Raw genomic sequence first — 17,652 nt, 5'->3', positions numbered from 1 at the left:
GACAATTGGACCGCAATCTAAAGTGTGACCAGAAAATACATTAAATCTATAAGAGGGGTCTAAATAACACTAACCAACTTAATAAATAAATAAATAAAAGCATCCTTTTCTTACCGTCAAACTCGGCTGGTCCAACTCCAACAATAATAATTGACATGGGAAGACATGCAGCCTGGAATGAAGAAGATTAAAAACAAGAAAAGCAGATAAAATAAGAATTTACCATGACTAATAATCCTTTTTTTATCCCCCCCAAAATCTCAGTCTGTTAATATGAGAAGCTTAATTTAATGACTTATTAACTACCTGTCATGATATTGACCTACACTGAAATAAGTGCCTTTTTATAATGGTTTAATCGAAAATAGTGGGTTCTGGATTAATTAGTTTTGTTCAGTTTGTCTAAAAGCAAATAACACTCCCCATAGAGAAAAGAAAAGAAAGAAAAGAAAGAAACAATCTTGTTTAAATAGTATTTTTGCTTCTGACAATTCTTTTTTTTTTACGATGAAATTAAAAATTATATTACTGACCTACATTAAGTGACATTTTTGCTTGTGAAAGAAAATACTGATTAAGTATGTATGCTCTTTATAATAAATAATTACCTTTTATGAATGTTTTTGTCTTTGAAAATATTTTTAATTAAGATTAAATCAAAATGTAAGGTTTGAAGCAAACCATAAATATAATTTGAGAAAAAATAATAATGCAGTTATTGTCTTTTTTCAGTGTAGAACATGTCAGATATCTAATAAATAGTGACATATTAAATAGTGCTATATTTACCTATGAATATATTTATTTTATAGTGTTTCAATTGTTATTTAAATATTAGAATATTTAGAATATATTATATTTAAAACAGTACAAATACATGCATTTGTTCTTCATTTTTGACTTTATCAAAATAAATATTCATGGTCCAAATACAATCCGCAAATCCTTTTTAAGTTCAATCAATATAGTAAAAATTGCACTACAGAACATTTATTTTAAGAGTGGAATTTTTAAGTTGATCAAGAGCTAAAGACTTGTGTAGTAGACCGAATACCCACATTAACAATGGACTCTTTTGTCTGGGCCATATCTGATATCACTCCATCCGTGATGATGAGCAGGATGAAGTACTGGGATCCGTCCTTTACTGAGGCAGCGTATCTGCACGAAAGAGCACATTGTTACATTCATTAAACATCTCATTACTGGGGGATATGCAGCCAAAGCCTCTGGATTGTAATATTATTTCGCTGTATTACTACATTGCAGTCTGGCATCCCAATTATTTCCATCAGCTTATGAGGTAAATAATGCACTCAGAAGCAGTAATATCGAGACACAAGCAAATATATTCTACAGTTAATTTGTCTGTGACAAAAAAAAACTTTTAACTAACTAATCTTTTTTTTTTTTTTTTTTTTTACTTTGGCTGTCCAACTGTATACACGTTACATACATTTACAATCATGTTTACTAAAAAGGTCTTATCATGGTTTATCAGGTCTCTCTCTCTTCTCCCCGCTCTGACAGTTGACACACTTTCCTAGCATCCTTCAACTCTCTGTGATTTGTGCTTCAAGCTCTGGTGAAATATCATACAGACTTCAGTGTGAGGAGAAAGGATGAAATGGTCTCGGCAAATGTTTACCAGCCCCTGCTTTCTCAGATCGGCTTCGGTGGATTAAAGCTTTGAAAACGTACTGTCCCATTGAGGATTTAGAATATGATGTTTGCAGAAATGCTTAAAACATTTCTTCGCCTGTCACTGAAAATGTGCGCCGATTTAAAAAATCCTCTTGAGGACACACTGGCATTTCGTGAAACACACATATCCGGAAACTACGAGCTGAATTCTTTTTTTTAATCAAATGTACGTTACCATTACAATCAAAGTTCCAGAAATAAACAACATCAGAAACACAAAATTGGGGTTACACTGAAATATTAATGAATATTAATATAATATGTTCTTTCATCATTTGCGTATGCTGTCACAAAGATTCAAACTATTTTAACCAGTCCTTAGAATTCACAAAGTTTTAGAGTTTACATTTTAAACCCTATTTAAACCCTAAATATTATGATATTAGTATGCATGCTAGAACTTCCAGCTACTATGGATACTAAAGGCTCGTTCAAGCTGCAAAAACAAACGGCAACAACCAACAGTTGTTGGGTCGGCAATTGTCAGTCTTGGAATGTGTTGGAACGGAAACCTTGACATAATCGGAATAAAACGAGAAATATTGGTTAAGCTATTATAAACGAACATTAATTTACAGTGAACAACTGTCTTTATCGTTAACATAATATATGCTTGTTGTTCACTGTTAGTTCATGATACCTAATGCATTGACTTGGCACAGTGTGTAGATTACAGTTATGGAAGTTATTTTTGAAAGTAATGCGTTACAATAATGTTACTCCCTACAAAGTAACTAATTGCATTACTTAGTTACTTTTTATGGAAAGTAATGTGTTATGTTACTTTTGCGTTACTTATTCTTATCTAGGCTGGGCTTGCTTTTTTTATTTTAATGACAACAACAACAAAAAAAGTTATATTGTTGGCCAATGTAAAGGCCCTTTCACTCTTAATTCAGCAGTAATAATAACACTGAAACACAAATACAGCTAAATTTAATTGATCTAAACAGTCATTGTCTTGGTTTGAATCATATTTAAAAGGCCGCAAACAATGTGTTATAATTAATAATGTGAGATCCACCCTTCTCGAAATTGAAACAGGGTTCCCTCAGGGCATTGTCTTGGGACCTATACTTTTCAGTCTCTACATTAATGATTTGCCAGATGTATGTCCAGCTATAGGTCTACACATTTAAAATAATGTTAGTCTGTATTTTTATTTTTAACTAAAAGCTCTGCTAGAGACAAGTGTTGTGAATTAGCTTTAACTAAAAACACTGATACATACATCAGATGACTGTTTAAGTTTCTCTATGTTTTTTTGTATCTGTCCCTATCTAAATAAACTTTAATAATAAAATGTGATATTTAACTGAAGTCACTTATTATTATGGTTGAATTGGATCATCGAAGGTCAGCAGCAAAGACATTGGTTAATAAAGTGAGATTAAATACATAAAGTGTATTTGTATGATTTGACATATTTAATTAATGCAGGTTTGCGTAATATTCTGAGTTTGCATTTCACAGTATTTTCCCCATTTTGAGGAATACTGAATGTTTTTGTGCAAGTGTGAAGAGTAAATGCCTGTTCACATTTAGTCTAGAACTACAAAAAGCATCATGTTCACACAGCATACACAACACCTCTGCACTTACTCATGATTCCTCTCAACATGGGGACAAGAGAGGTGTTAGTCAATAAAAACAAAATAACTTGCGTTACACGAAAAAGTAACTCAAAAAAGTAATCTGATTACGTAACTTGTGTTACTTGTAATATGTAACCCCCAACAGTATTGTTTCCCAATACTCTGAATACAATGTCAAAATGTTGAATTGTTGGCATTTGTTGCCACAGTTTGAACCAGCCTTAATGAGTTTAAGATTTTGCAATTATTTTTCAATTCCTCAGTAAAAAAAATGAGCACAGTGGAAAACCCAGGCAAGCAGCGCATTAGCTTTAAAAGAACAATTTAAAAGCAGTTTATTATTAAACTGCGTGGGCGCGACCTACGGCAAATACACACAGAGAGATAAGAGCGGTGCAGTGTGACAGTTCTGTCTTCAGCATAGATGAGTGGACACCGCAGTGACTGTGTGTGTTTGGAACACAGGGGTGATAATGACTTGATGGACTGTCCTTTACTTCACATCCTCAGAAAATCCATGAAATGGACATATAATTAGAAACACAGTGTGAGGACGTGTCAGTCCACTGAATGTTGGCTCCCTTTAAATCATTAATTAGTGTGGATTTAACATGGGATTTGTGAGCATAGAGGTCTGAAGTGCAATAACAGCACATAATGAGTTTTAGAAACATGTTCAAGTGTAAAAACAACCGCAAAATGTTGTAATAAATAAGAACAAATTTATCAATATCATAACACCTGTATTAAAGTGTTGAGTATGACTGTCTCACAGGGATATATCAGGTAACATGCACACAGCTACACAAATGCATAAATTAATTTGTTTCAGAACTGATTCAGAAATAATAATTTTGGCCGCAAAATTGCGCAACAGCGATTGTTCACTTTTAAGCAGCCTTGATTCTAGATTGTTTAAGAAAAAATACAAAATGGGGTAACACTAGTTAACACTAATTACTTCATTTTTACCATGACTTTGTTGGGAGATGTTTTCAGTAAACAAATGAAATGAACAAAGGAAATTAAATACATAAAAAAAGTAGTTAAATTAAAATATATATATACACATATATATTTCCTGAGGTTCTTAATTTTTGATCACTCAACTCATACAAGATCTCATTAGTAGTCATATGGATTTTGGAGGGGTTTTCTTTTTGCATTGTAAATTTAGATGCAGTCCATATGTTAATATTGTTCTCCCCTAAAAAAAAACTTTTTGCTGGAACCACACTTTTTATGATACCTGAACATTTCACTGTGATCTCTTTAATAAATAATATTTTGCAGCCAAGTGTATCTTAAAGGCATGAAAATTATGTCATTCCTTACTTACTTATTATTTCCATAATTAGTATTTCCATTACTGCTTGATATCTACATTGATATTCAATGAATATCTTGACATTCATTCTAAAAACATGTCCGATTTGTTAACGAAACGCTCTTTTGAGTCAGATTTTCAAAAAAGTGATTGATCCAAAATTACAAAATGATATAGTGGGGGGAAATTGTGCCTCAACCATTAGCATTTCCATACCAAACAAAATAAAAGATCAAGATAATAACATTATCTTGACGACAAAGTGTTGATTCTCTGAGGAAAGAGCTAGTGGTGAATGCCTTGCTCTCTCAATTTATTGTACACAGTAGCAGGCATTGTTATTATGTGGATGCTGAAATGAGCTTAGACACTTTGCACCGCAATTGAAGCATAATGAATCCAGTCTTTTATTGCTTCTGATAGAGATGTAGAGGCTCGGGTTCTCGCAGCCACACAAGATGTTAACAACATAATTTAAATATTTTATTCTGACCTCTAACAGTGTGAAATACTAAGTAAAGAATCTCTGGACATAGACATAGAGCTTGGATTTTAGGAACATGATAACATGAACTGTTCAAATTCTGCCCATAACAACTAATTTTAATAGGACATGGAGATTTCACAATAAATGTATTAATATTTCTAAAATTATTATTTTTATTCTACTTCTCGGTTCAGTGTTTGGACAGTGCACATTTATTGATTTCTGAAAACACCTTTCTAAATACACCTCTGTTGGTTACAATTACCTATACTTTCAAATATATATTGTAAAATGATCAATTAAGAAGAAAAAAAAGCTAAATATTACTGTAATTCTGCCTTTTAAAACCCATTCAGAAATCATGGGGATAATTGTGATTATTTTATATTGAGTTTTATACATACTTTACTCAACTCAATACAAAGTAAAAATTTACCACATAATATTTTCATAATTTCTCTTGGTTTTATAACAATGCCAATATAAAAGTTGATTAATTCATTTTGAAAACAGCATGTTGTTTTTATATTATAATGTTTTTGTTTTTTCACTTACGTAACATGAGTGTAAGGAGTGCACAACAAAGGAGAAATCTGAATCAAAGGGCCAGATTTACTAACAGATTGTGCCAGCGCAAACCCTAAAAAAAAAAAAAAATTGGCGCTGAAAGGGCGTGGACAGTTATTTTTGCCACTGACCTTATTGTATATGCATTTGTAGGAGTTTCCCTTTCAGGCGCAAAAGTTATGGTAGGAGAGTATTTAAATGAATCACGCAAGGTGATTTACTAAGGTTTGCGCTCGTCAATGTACTGGTGTTTGCGCCATTATTCACTGTGACGCAGCCGGCCGCAATGGAGACACAGACGGAGCCGAGCATATACTGAGCCAGTCTGAGATACCAGATGCTGAGGGCTCATGGGGGCGAGGCGGAGGAGGGGATCCGGAAGACCGCAGTGGAGCCAGTGCGACGGAGGTCCGCGGTGGAGTCGGAGAGAAGGTGGAGCCCGGTGGAGCTGAAGGGATGGAGGGGAGACGTGTAACCAGCAGACCAGAATTCCACGGTGGAGCCAGGGTGATGTCTGAACAAGGCGGAGACAGTGGGACGAGGGTACCTGGTGGTGCTGGTGGGATTACAGACCATGATGGAGCTGAGGGAGCATTAAGCCAAGTCGAAACCAGATGGGTCGGAGGACTGAGGTGGCTCTGTGGATGGAGACGGAGATGGGGAATCATCACATCAAGGAAAAACTGGGGACTGGAAGACCCAAGGCGAATCCGGCACACTTCAGGGGCCAAACTGTGGATGAGCTGAGGGACTGCCAGGATCCAGAGGAGGAAGAGCTGATGAACAGATTAGACTTGGTAGAGGAGGTGGGAGAGGGAGGCTGGGAGGAACCAGCAGGGTCTGGGGAGACACGGGTATTAAGTCCAGTATGTTTCCAGTGGCCATGTTCAGCACATTCACAGCGGTGGGAGTGTAGGCAGGACTTCCATCTGAGTCCTCAAGTTCCATTAACTCGGCTCAGTTTGGCTTACTGGCTCGTTCTCTGTGGCAGGCACTGGCTCCGTGTCTGCGGTGGAGATCTCCTGTTGTTTTGTAGGGCGGGGCGAATGCTGACTGGGCTCTGGTTCCGGGATCTACATAGAGCGAGTGGTTGGGTTAAAGCGTTAGGCATGCCAACTCCAAAAAATCCCTGGTGTTCGACTCCAGGGAGCGGCCCCTCTGCTCCAGACACAATAACTGGTCAGCGGGAAGGTCCATGTTGACAGAGGGGGGGAAAAAAAAAGACAAACACCGCAAAAATAACTTCTGTTTTGGTCTGATCTTTTGTCACGTAACGTGAGTGTAAGGAGCGCACGACGAAGGAGAAATCTGATTCAAAGACTTAAAGGTACGATAGGTAAACTTTAGCCTGCTAGCATTGAAAGCATACGATCCTACCCTCCCTGCAAATCACCGTCCAAAGCTACGCCTCCTCAAAAACAGAGACAACGTTATTGGATTACATCACGTGTCATTCACCGGTGAGAAAACTTTACAGGACAGTGAGGGGAGAAACAGAAGCGCTTGCTTGCATACAGAAGTAAGTAATTGTGAAATCAGGACCATTCAGAAGAGGACATGTTGAAATAAAGAAAAGAATGCGCTTTATTTCAGATTTATTCATATGCGATTTCAGGACAAAACGGCAACACAGTCAAATCTAACTGATTTATCTGCATAGGGCAAAGTCAGCGGTATATAGAACTGTACTGTCAAACCTGAAATGTAGATACTTGCCACTTCTTGTCATTTCAGAAGGAAAGTTAGGTTGTTTGCCAGCCATTCTCAGTCTATCTGCATAGTGTACGTGAAACGTGCCGACAACGTATAATGTCTGTGTGAACAGGCTACGCAGTGGTATGCAAACAAATGTTGAACGACAGGGAACACATGGTGTCGTTTCATTCGGACCAAATGAAATGATTGAGAATGGAACAGAAAACTAGTTCACAGGAACACAACGCGTAATCCTCACAAAATGATTCTTAATACATAATATATCTAAATATATCTCCCTTTAAATTTTAGGAAAGGTCTCGAATTATGGGATTATCATATTTGGGGGTTCGTGGCATCAAAAAGTTTAAAAACTCAAAATACAATTCGAAAATATGTTAACCCTCCATCTTTTATATTGTTATTGGGTACTTCAAATTCCAGATCTAATTTTCAAGCCATTGTGCCACATTTATGATAGCCATTTAATGTTTTCCTCTCATCATTTGGCTGATGATACAGACCAGGGATGATCTTATTTGGGACAGCATAAGATCAAATCTTGTTGTTTTACCTCTAAGTCTAACTCCGCGGCTCATTTAAAGTGATTTAAAGGTCATATATCACACCTCGGAGGCCATTTCGGATAGGATTATCTCTGTGTAAATGTGACACACTTTGTTTGGATGATGCACCTGGGGGTTATAATGCACATTTTGAGAATATTTGGCTGTTGTCAATCTCTGAACATGTGCAAAATCTGCATTGTTGCAGGTTGTTGTTTTCTTGCTTCATTTCAAGAGTAGAAGAATCATTCAGCTGTGGTTTATACCAGTGTTTCTAGCCATCTATCACAGGTTTAATGTTCACCATATATAAAATGAGGACAGTTTTCCAATGCATTTTTTTTTATTACAGACATAGTTGCTTTATTAAGTCGCAAGATGGCTCCAATCAACTTCCGCTGATATGAAAAGATAGATGGTGGAGTAATATGAGAGACATGAAAGTAGAACCAGTATGTCATGAACAACGGTAAAATATTTACTGTAAAGGTCAATATACAAAAATAGTCCATCATTCAGTTCTGTGATCAGACTCAACTATTGTAGAGAGCAAAGTAATAAGAAAAGATAATCAGAACTTTTTTATATACACAATTTTGTGTATTGTTGTGTGAACAAAATGTTTTAGATTGCAATTTTCAAGTATGTGATGCATTCTTACCATCACTATAGCTGAAATTAGTGTAAATTGTTGTCTTCAGCCGTCTCATTCAGGATTAGAGCTGAGCAAGTTAGTTACAAGTTAAAAGCAAGTTAAAAACTGTCACTATGTTTATTATTTGAAGGTAACCTGCCTACTTAAAGTTGGCACAAATCTGATATTTTGATCAACTATTCAACTTTTCGTATCTATTTTGAGTAAAATGGCTTATCGAATGGGAACATATGTAAGAAAGGACTTGATTTTGTCCATTGAGAATCGATTGTATCATAGAAAGTGGCAGTTGCAAACTAAGTGTACATTTACATGACAACGATGTACTAAAAATGGAAAAGTTTTTCTTTTGAATTTTTGAGAAGTTTCGAGTACAGACGACAACGTTTCCAAAACGATCCCCGTTCACACGGATCCACAAAAACGACTAAAAATGTTGTAAAGAAACTATACGCAACTATAGACTATAGCATGCGCATGACGTCACCGTTTTCACAAATTCAGATTTTTGTAGTTTACATGGAGATGATATAGGTATAGTTTTAAAAAAATTCATTTCGAAACCCGTTTTCAAAAGTTTGCCTTTACAGGCCCCCAAAACTCAGTTGTCGTGTAAACAAATGGGCAATAAAAAGTTTTCAGATTTTAGTTGAACATTGCTTACGTAGCTCTCGTATTGGAATATACGTCATAGACAAGATGTCGCAGCAAGGAGTAGTGGACTCTAACATGTTTGATTGAATATTACGAGGTCACATATTTGTGAAAAAAAAGTTTATAATAAGCACTGCAACAATCTATGGTTTGTTACCACCATATTAATAAAATAATCTATAGATAAAAACACACACACAAAAGAAAATTCTGAAATGTTCTGAATGTACCTGGCTACATGGTTGATGACAGGCGAGAAGTTGGTGGGACCGAAGAGCTGAACGGACTTTAGACTCTGGTAATACGCTTCCATGACTCCATCAATGCCATTGCAATATGGATTCTGAGGGTTTCCATTCTTTAGGAACATAGAAAATAAAATATTGCAAAATCAAATAAGGGTAGACATGGCCTCTTTCAACATCTGCTGTAGATAAGATAACACAATGGAAAGTCCACATTTTAGAGACATAAATAGATGTCTACATTCTTTGAAGAAAATTATGTAAGTGCCACTTGAATGGTGTTATGTGGTTGTTATGAGGTTATGAGTGGTTTTTAGTGCATTGCAATTTGATTGGTGGGACGTTATAGGTTGTCAAAGGTGGTTGCTAAGTGGTTACTTTTTTATCCCAAGTCAAAACTACCTCCTATTCTCTATAATATTCTGGTCTCTAGATATGACTCAGGTTCATCTTTCAATGTAAGTCTACAGATTTGTTTTTGTGCCAGTTTCACCATTCATCTATTGTTCTATAACTTTGCTGACTGCACAAAATCATTCAGTTCACTCTCTCTAAAACAAAAATAACTAATGGTATCGTGTAACATATAACTAGATATACTGAGATGTATGGAGTAGAGGTTTGTATTTACAAGAAGGGATCTGTCAAGTGTATATGTCTAAAACCCTGTTCTGAAATTGAAAGCTTTGTGAAAACTTCTGTCTGTAGACAACATATAGTGAGAGAACATTCAGAAACATTGATATCAAAAACTTGTGTCTGCATATCAAACCTGCATGTCTACAGTGCGTAAAGCTATCGCTGCAGGACAGATGTTTTAAGAGTTGCTTACCAAGGCAAACTCATGGGATATTCTCCCATCAGGAGGCAGTTTGGCTCCGAAGCCCAGTGCAGGGAACATCTTGTCGCTGTCATAGTCCTGTATGATCTCCCCCACAGCTTTAAGTGCCATGGCGTAGGCGTTGAGCTGATAGGGACTCATGTAATGAAGGGAAGTGGGCTGGGCTGGGTTGCCTGGGAACCGTGTGAAAGAAAATGTGTACTTTTAGTTCAACTTAAGCACTTGACTGGGAAAGCTTGGCAAAACACATCATATAAAGCCTATAGTGCTATAAAACAATTCATATTCTAATTTTCAATTGTCGTTTATTGTTTTACAATATGTGATAACCACGATTAACCACAATAAAAATATATACATATTCATAGCTAAATTATTGAAGAGTATAATACAGTATAACCCAAATAATTAATGCATAATACTCTCTAAAAGCATACAAATTTATATGTATAAATATGATGTATTTTAACAATGTTTACAGTTATTTAACTAATCATAAGGTTTATTCAAAAACATTATAAAACCATGAAATGTTTTGAATATTAAATGGTTAATGTACTGTATATATATATATATATATATATATATATATATATATATATATATATATATATATACACATATATATGTATATGTATAAATATTGAACATTGAACATTGAGAGGCTGATATTATGAATCCAGAGGCAAAAAAAGCTAGTGATGTATAAAAATAGATTTGGCAAGGATGGCCCTGTAATTCAGATGGTTTTGTGGTATTCCCTTTGAATCTGCAAATCAATTTAAAAGGCAGGCCTTTCTGTATAATCACACAGATCAGAGCTCTTATCGCATTAAATCTCAATCATTATGATGGAGGACGGCTATTACTGGCTCTTTTTCATGCCTCATCTGCATACATTTCAATAATTTCAAACAGCCTTCTGATGGAGACGGCACTCACCGTTAGAAGCTGTGAAATCAATCGCCACTGTGAAATTAATCTGAGTCCTGCACAACAAAGAGACAAAGAAAGGTAATGGTTATTTTAGTCATGCTTCAATCTTGTGAACATTAAGTAAATTCATTAAGTGGATATGGTTATAAAATACAGCCTCTTTAGGAGCTTAATAAGGCGGATTAATTGAGCTGTCATTGAAAGAGACTCTTAAATGCAAATGTAAAAGATTGTGTTTAAATATGTCAATGTGAACCATAAAAATAATGTAAAATGTCATGCTCTGATGTACAAGACATTTGTACATTGTGTACCATATTTTCCAGATTTGTATTATCTGCAACTTATATTCATATATGCAATGAATGTCAAGCATGCATAACACATACAAATCGCACATGGATGTACATTTCCATATTAATCTTTTCACACTCAATTTCGCACATTTCTCACTTTTCAGTAGTTTCAGTTTCAATTTAAATACATTTCTTTAGGACTGGGGTTTGGGTTGGGGTATGGGGGGGGGGGGGGTAAATCACACTAGGACCATTGTGATGTTAGCTTAGCAACATGCTAACTTTTCACTCTAATATGACATTGAGTCAAATTAGTTTTTTGCGTGACTGATCCTTTAGAAAGTAGTTGCCTATGTAGAGTGTTCCAAATCACTACCTTTTGAGGTTCCATATCAGTTAGGATGCTACTTTATAGCTGCCTATGTAAGCAGTAGACTGCAAGAGTTCCTTAGACTGTAGAAAAGAGTGGATTTTATGAGGTCTACACTGAGTCTGAGATGTATGGTCTTACAAGGATATTAAGGCATCAGAAATTAGTGGTTGTTATATGCATGTGTACTCAACCCGCTCCAAGCGGGATCTGAACCGCCGTCTATGGCATGGGAGGTGGGCGCGCTAACAAGGTGCTAACCACAGCCTCTAGCGTCAGTCGCTAGCATGCCTCTTGAGGCCAGTGGAGTGAGGTTTACACACGAAGCTCTTACTGGCCTACGTCAGTTCACACTCACCCCCTAAACCTCACTCCCATCCGGGTCACGGCACCAAATGTAATCGGTCCTACTCAACCCGCTCCAAGCGGGATTCAAACAGGCGTGGGAGGTGGGAGCGCTAATAAGGACACTAAAGACCGCAGCCACAAGCGTCAGTCGCTAGCATGCCTCTTGAGGCCAGGGGAGTGAGGTTTAAATGCACAGCACTTACTGACCTACGTCCATTACACATGTATGTTTTCTCTTGTTTGTTCTTTTAACATTGCATCAGGAGAATAGATATGCAGGATACATTGACCTGGGATGGGTGTACGTTTGCTGGGACATTGAGACAAGCAAACTAATGGTGTAAGTACAGATCTGTCTCCTCTCATTAGACAACTGTCATTACTGAGGTTACAGCTGCAGACACACACACACACACATCACCGAAACTAGAAATAAACTCTTAAAATGTATGTGCAAGAGTGTGTATCGTCTTATCGCTCTGATAATTAAGCATCCCAGTATGCCTAAAACTAACCACAAACAACATTAGTTTCTTTCATATCAACAAAAATGGTCAAGTAAACACGAAGTCCCCAGGCTGGAACTAGTTTGCCTGTAATATGACTTTCATATAACAAAAAAAAAAAAAAAAAAAGTAGAAATTGGTTGGTTGTATGTATTACAGAACCAAATGAAGCTTTCCTGTAGCTCAAACAGTAGAGCGTTGACGCTTGCAACGCCAAGGTCATGGGTTCGATTCCCAAGGAAAGATGGTAAGATAAGAATGTAAATGTATACCTTGAAATGCAATGTAAATCGTATGATAAAAGTGTCTGCCAAAAAAATGCATAAATGTAAATGCCCGTAGCTAAAGAAATATATATATATACATACACATACATAGTATATAGTATCTAGTCACCACAATATTCAACAACATATTCAATGGGGTCCAAAACAAATATGTGCGCCATCAATTATCATTTTGTATGAACTATTCCTTTTAAGCGTTGCTGTCTATGTATCATGTTTCAAATCAGTCACTCGTGAGGGTACATAACTGGTTAGGAAGCTGCCATAAAAGGTAGCTGCCTAAGAAAGAAATTGGACAGTGATACACTAGTGATTTCACAGATGAGATGAGCATGAGGCAGCTGAGTAAAGATATCCCACCATTACTCACATTCAGTTGAGACTGAGCCAGTCATACCATCTGTTAGGATAATGCTCACAGCTCTCAGAAAACATGTTTGTGACACAAAACACACCCAGTGTGTCATACAGACATATTAATTGTTGCATAAAATATTCATATTCATTAATGATTCCTGTTTCTCATGGGATTTTGATTGGTTGGCTACATTAATTCATACATTCATCCTGCCCGTCATTTTCAAAGAAGACTGTTCATGTTAATAAAGCCTCAAAAGGCCCCAAACTAGTACAGATGCTAATGGAAATCACTATCCACGACTCAACTTGTGAATGCAGAGAGGAAAGAATCTATATTAGAGACATAAGAGTGAAAGCATCACTACCATCTGCAGGTGAAATTCTTAGGTTCATCTATGTTTCATATGTGGAGATTCTCCAAATACACACAGAACCCTCTGACTGTATGGAAGGGATCAAAGTGATGTAGATGGACAAGCCATGCAATGCCAAAATAAAGGCTAATAATGTCTGAATATAAACAAAAGAATAATGAAGATTAGGTAGAAGTGTGAAAGGTTTGTCGAATGAGAACAATAGAAACATGAATGGGGCAGTTTGCCTCACCAGACCTTAGACAATAGAGTGCAAGTGGGTGTTTAAAGGGAAATAAAATATATTATTATTATCTTCTCAGCCTTCTCTAAAAACTCACATGACATGGTCTTAGAAAATGTTTTATAACATTCATTCATTCATCAGATTTGAAATGAAGCATGAGCAGACTTGTGGCTTCAACTTCATTGTGTTTCTAAGTTGCAACACTACAGCCACATCATTTATGTATTCATTTAAAATATATATTTTTTAATATTTTTATGTTTGAGATTATATATCTCCATATTAATAACAGTCTGACTAATTCTGAGTGTTTAGTTTCTAAATATATGTTGGTTATGTGTTATGAGCAGCAAGCTTTTTATTTTGGGTAATTTATGCCCCACTTGCCAAAATGTGGGGTGCTGGCGAAGGGGTTAACTTCATGGGACAGCAGAGCTCAATATTCAGTAAATCAAAACTCACACTTCAGATAACAACAGCAAATAGAACCAGTTAAATAGAAAAAGGGGGGTTGGGGGAGGTGAGATAAATGTTGGCGATGTGACACAATTGAGAGTTCCATTGCAGGCAAGAATCTTGATTGATTCTGGCAGAAACTGACAGCTCTTGAGCAGAGGTGAACATGACCGTATTTCCAGAGGTTTTACACAAACTGAACAGCTACATTCTTGATCCACTAGAGGGGACATCTGGCGTTAGTCTAGTTATGAAATTACCAGAACTTAAACAAGGAGCTGAGCACAGTTGGGGTCCAGGGAAGAGTCTGATATTATGATTAATGACTTGAACAAGACAGTTGCTGCAATGTTGTCCACAAATGGTCTTCTAGGGTGGCTTCTACAGTTTAACACACCTGTGGGTGACATGTTGTGGCTGGAAGGAGATACCAGTTTTGTCAAGACTGAGATTGATGAGTAATCCTCAAAGTCTATATGTCAGAGAGGATGCAATGTTCTTTGAGAAAACAGATGTAGACAAAAAAGTGTGATAAAATGTACACCTGTATGTGATCAGCAAAGCAATGAGAAGAGTGAAGAAGAGTGGTGTGATGCAGGAACAAACAAAAAAGGGGTCCAACACTGAGCCCTGTGGGACACCAGCTCATTCCTGCTTTTGGAGAACTAGCTTCCTGCAGAGTTTAGAACTCTAATCAAACACACACGAACCAGATAATTAAGGTTTTAGGGTTCATTACAAATTACAGACAGGTGTGTCAGAGCAGGGTTCTGAAGGAAAATCATCTGCAGATCTCACAGAGCAGGTTTAAACACCCCTGGTTAGGTACTTGATAAAAAGGGCTAATCAAATGAAGCCTGTGTGACAGGCTTTTAATGTTTGATTGATATGTATTCATTACTATTTAAACAGTTACAGAATGAGCAGTCTTAATCGTTGTAACACATTCTCTTGGGACTCCTGAAAATAGTCCAGTCAGTCTAGACTATGGATACAGACCAGAAGTTTCTCAATAGAGTGCTCCAAAATCAAACATCAAAACCTACCAAAAATACTTGTATGAACAGTTCTGCAAATGTTTGTTTTCTCTCAAAAAGCCAGAGTTGATCATGGTGCACTAGCCATATCAATGAGGAAGTCATTCACAGAACACATAACATCATAACACCAGGCTTACTCATTCAAAACCTCATATTTCATTCTGCTGTAACCCCCTGGGATTTCATGTCCCAATTTGCTTCCCGAAGAGAGCTGAAAACCAATCTGTATCTATGTCAGTGGTACCTAACCACCATTTCATAGTGAAATCAAAAGTCAGAAGAGAGAAAGGCATTCATTAGGAGGTCAAAGGGGAAAAGATCATGGCCATGCACTCCCACATATATTCCATCCAATAGGGGATGACTTACAGTACAGTACGCTGCCACAAATCTCTTAGTTATTACTAAGAGATTTGTGGCAGCAGCATACTATTATACCTGCTATCTTAGTGTGTTTGTACTGGGGGCGGTTACTGTGAATGCAGGTGCGAAACTCAATGTCTGAGAAAATGAGAGTTGGAAGATGAGGGCTGCCTCTGCCACAGATGGGACTCAGATGTTCAGAGAAAATCCACAAGAATATCAGGTTTCATTATTTGACCAAATCCCAAATACACCTGCTTCTAGGAATGTGGGTAAAGACGAACAGTATGGGTGTGAGTAAAAGGAAATGAAGTATTATGGATATCAGCCACTTCATATACTGCATTGTTAAAATGTTTCCATGGTATAAACATAAGGAATCGTCAAAAGAGAAAACAGTACCGTGATATAAAAGCTGGATTATTCCTACAGTGCAGTACATTTTCATGTCCCTATCATATACTCAACATTTAATCTTAATAAATTGGATAAAACAATAAACTATTGACATGATGTTGCCCTGTCCATGGTGTGCTTGAATTTGAAAAACTGTCCAAGAACCTCATCAATTTATTAATACATATTCCAGGTGTTCCTTAATTTTGATTATTTGTAATTGGTAATCAGTTTATAGTTTTCATTTGTCCTCAATAACATTTGTCCTTTATACATTGTTTAAAAATTTGAACTGTCTAGTTGTGTCTAGTTGTGATGTCTTAATTACATCATCTCAAAAAGGCATAATTTTGTAGTAAACCTAATAAATTATGTTGCAAAACCTTTTTTTCCTGTGGGGTAGAAAATGTTTTTGTTTTTTTTTGTTTTGTGGTAGGGCCAGAAAAAAAGGTTAGATATATGAATTATGAATTACTGGCCTGACCATGCCTGCAAAAAAACATTCTTGTTGTTGAGCCCTGACAAAGATGGATTAAAGTAGACAAAAACCATCACACTGGGACAGCTTTCTTTTGGTCTGATAGAATGATTATTAATAAAAGTTGAGTTTTTGTTCTTTTTCCAAGGTCTCCTGAAAGCTGATGAGGTGCTCTGTATGCATGAGCCGGTGGCTGGAGAAATGTCTTGTGACATAAGCACGGGAGACGACAGATGTTGTTGACTAGAGGTGAGGGGAGACTGTCCATCTGGAGACAAGGGACTTCAGGAGATGAAGCAATTTAGTCAATACTGCATTACCTAACTACAATATACATCTGAAAAGTCACATATGCTAGATAAGTCCACTTATATGTGTCTGAATTTATTTTCTTTCATAATGAGCTCATGAGTGTTACATCTTTCTTAACTCTGACCTAAACCAACTGCTGCTCAGGAGTTAGCAAAAAAAAAAAAAAAAAAAAAAAATGATGATAATTGGACGATTTCTCACAGATTCAGGATGTTTTAACCACCTCTTAAAGTCAGCATGAAATCAAAATGGAAAAATGCAAGTTTCTTTCTTAATACACAATTCTGGCCTTATTGTAAACAAATTATGTTTGGACATTGTTCTAAAAGTATTTGTGTTTATACTCTTTTTCCAAATTATAACACCAACTTCTAAAACAACGTTCCTATTCCGCTGATGTCACCTAGGCCCTTGTTCCTTTGTATAGACCTTATGTAGCCCCGCCCCTTTTCAGCGCTGCGCTCGTTGTCTTTTGACTTCCGGTCTGTATTTTCACAGTGATATTGCGTATTTATGAATGAACGGCTCGTTTTAAAATCTTCCCAGTCTACTGACATTTGTTAAGACA

At 36.5% G+C, this 17,652-nt stretch overlaps 1 protein-coding gene across 2 annotated transcripts in view; it reads right to left on the bottom strand.

Moving 5' to 3' along the window:
- The window catches only part of LOC308689201 (copine-8), a 148,520-nt gene that overhangs the window by 31,336 nt on the left and 99,532 nt on the right, over positions 1–17,652 (bottom strand). For both annotated transcript variants that reach the window (XM_081362788.1, XM_081362787.1), the window contains exons 14-18: positions 11,279–11,325; positions 10,328–10,509; positions 9,481–9,608; positions 1,059–1,161; positions 115–172 (exon numbers count right to left, since the gene is read on the bottom strand). In XM_081362788.1, the coding sequence (XP_081218914.1) occupies positions 115–172; positions 1,059–1,161; positions 9,481–9,608; positions 10,328–10,509; positions 11,279–11,325 (518 nt within the window). The remainder of the gene's footprint in view (positions 1–114; positions 173–1,058; positions 1,162–9,480; positions 9,609–10,327; positions 10,510–11,278; positions 11,326–17,652) is intronic.

Source organism: Scardinius erythrophthalmus (assembly GCF_964197995.2).
Source record: "Scardinius erythrophthalmus genome assembly, chromosome: 4".
NCBI lineage: Eukaryota > Metazoa > Chordata > Actinopteri > Cypriniformes > Leuciscidae > Scardinius > Scardinius erythrophthalmus.
This window is presented reverse-complemented; position numbering and strand designations above follow the sequence as displayed.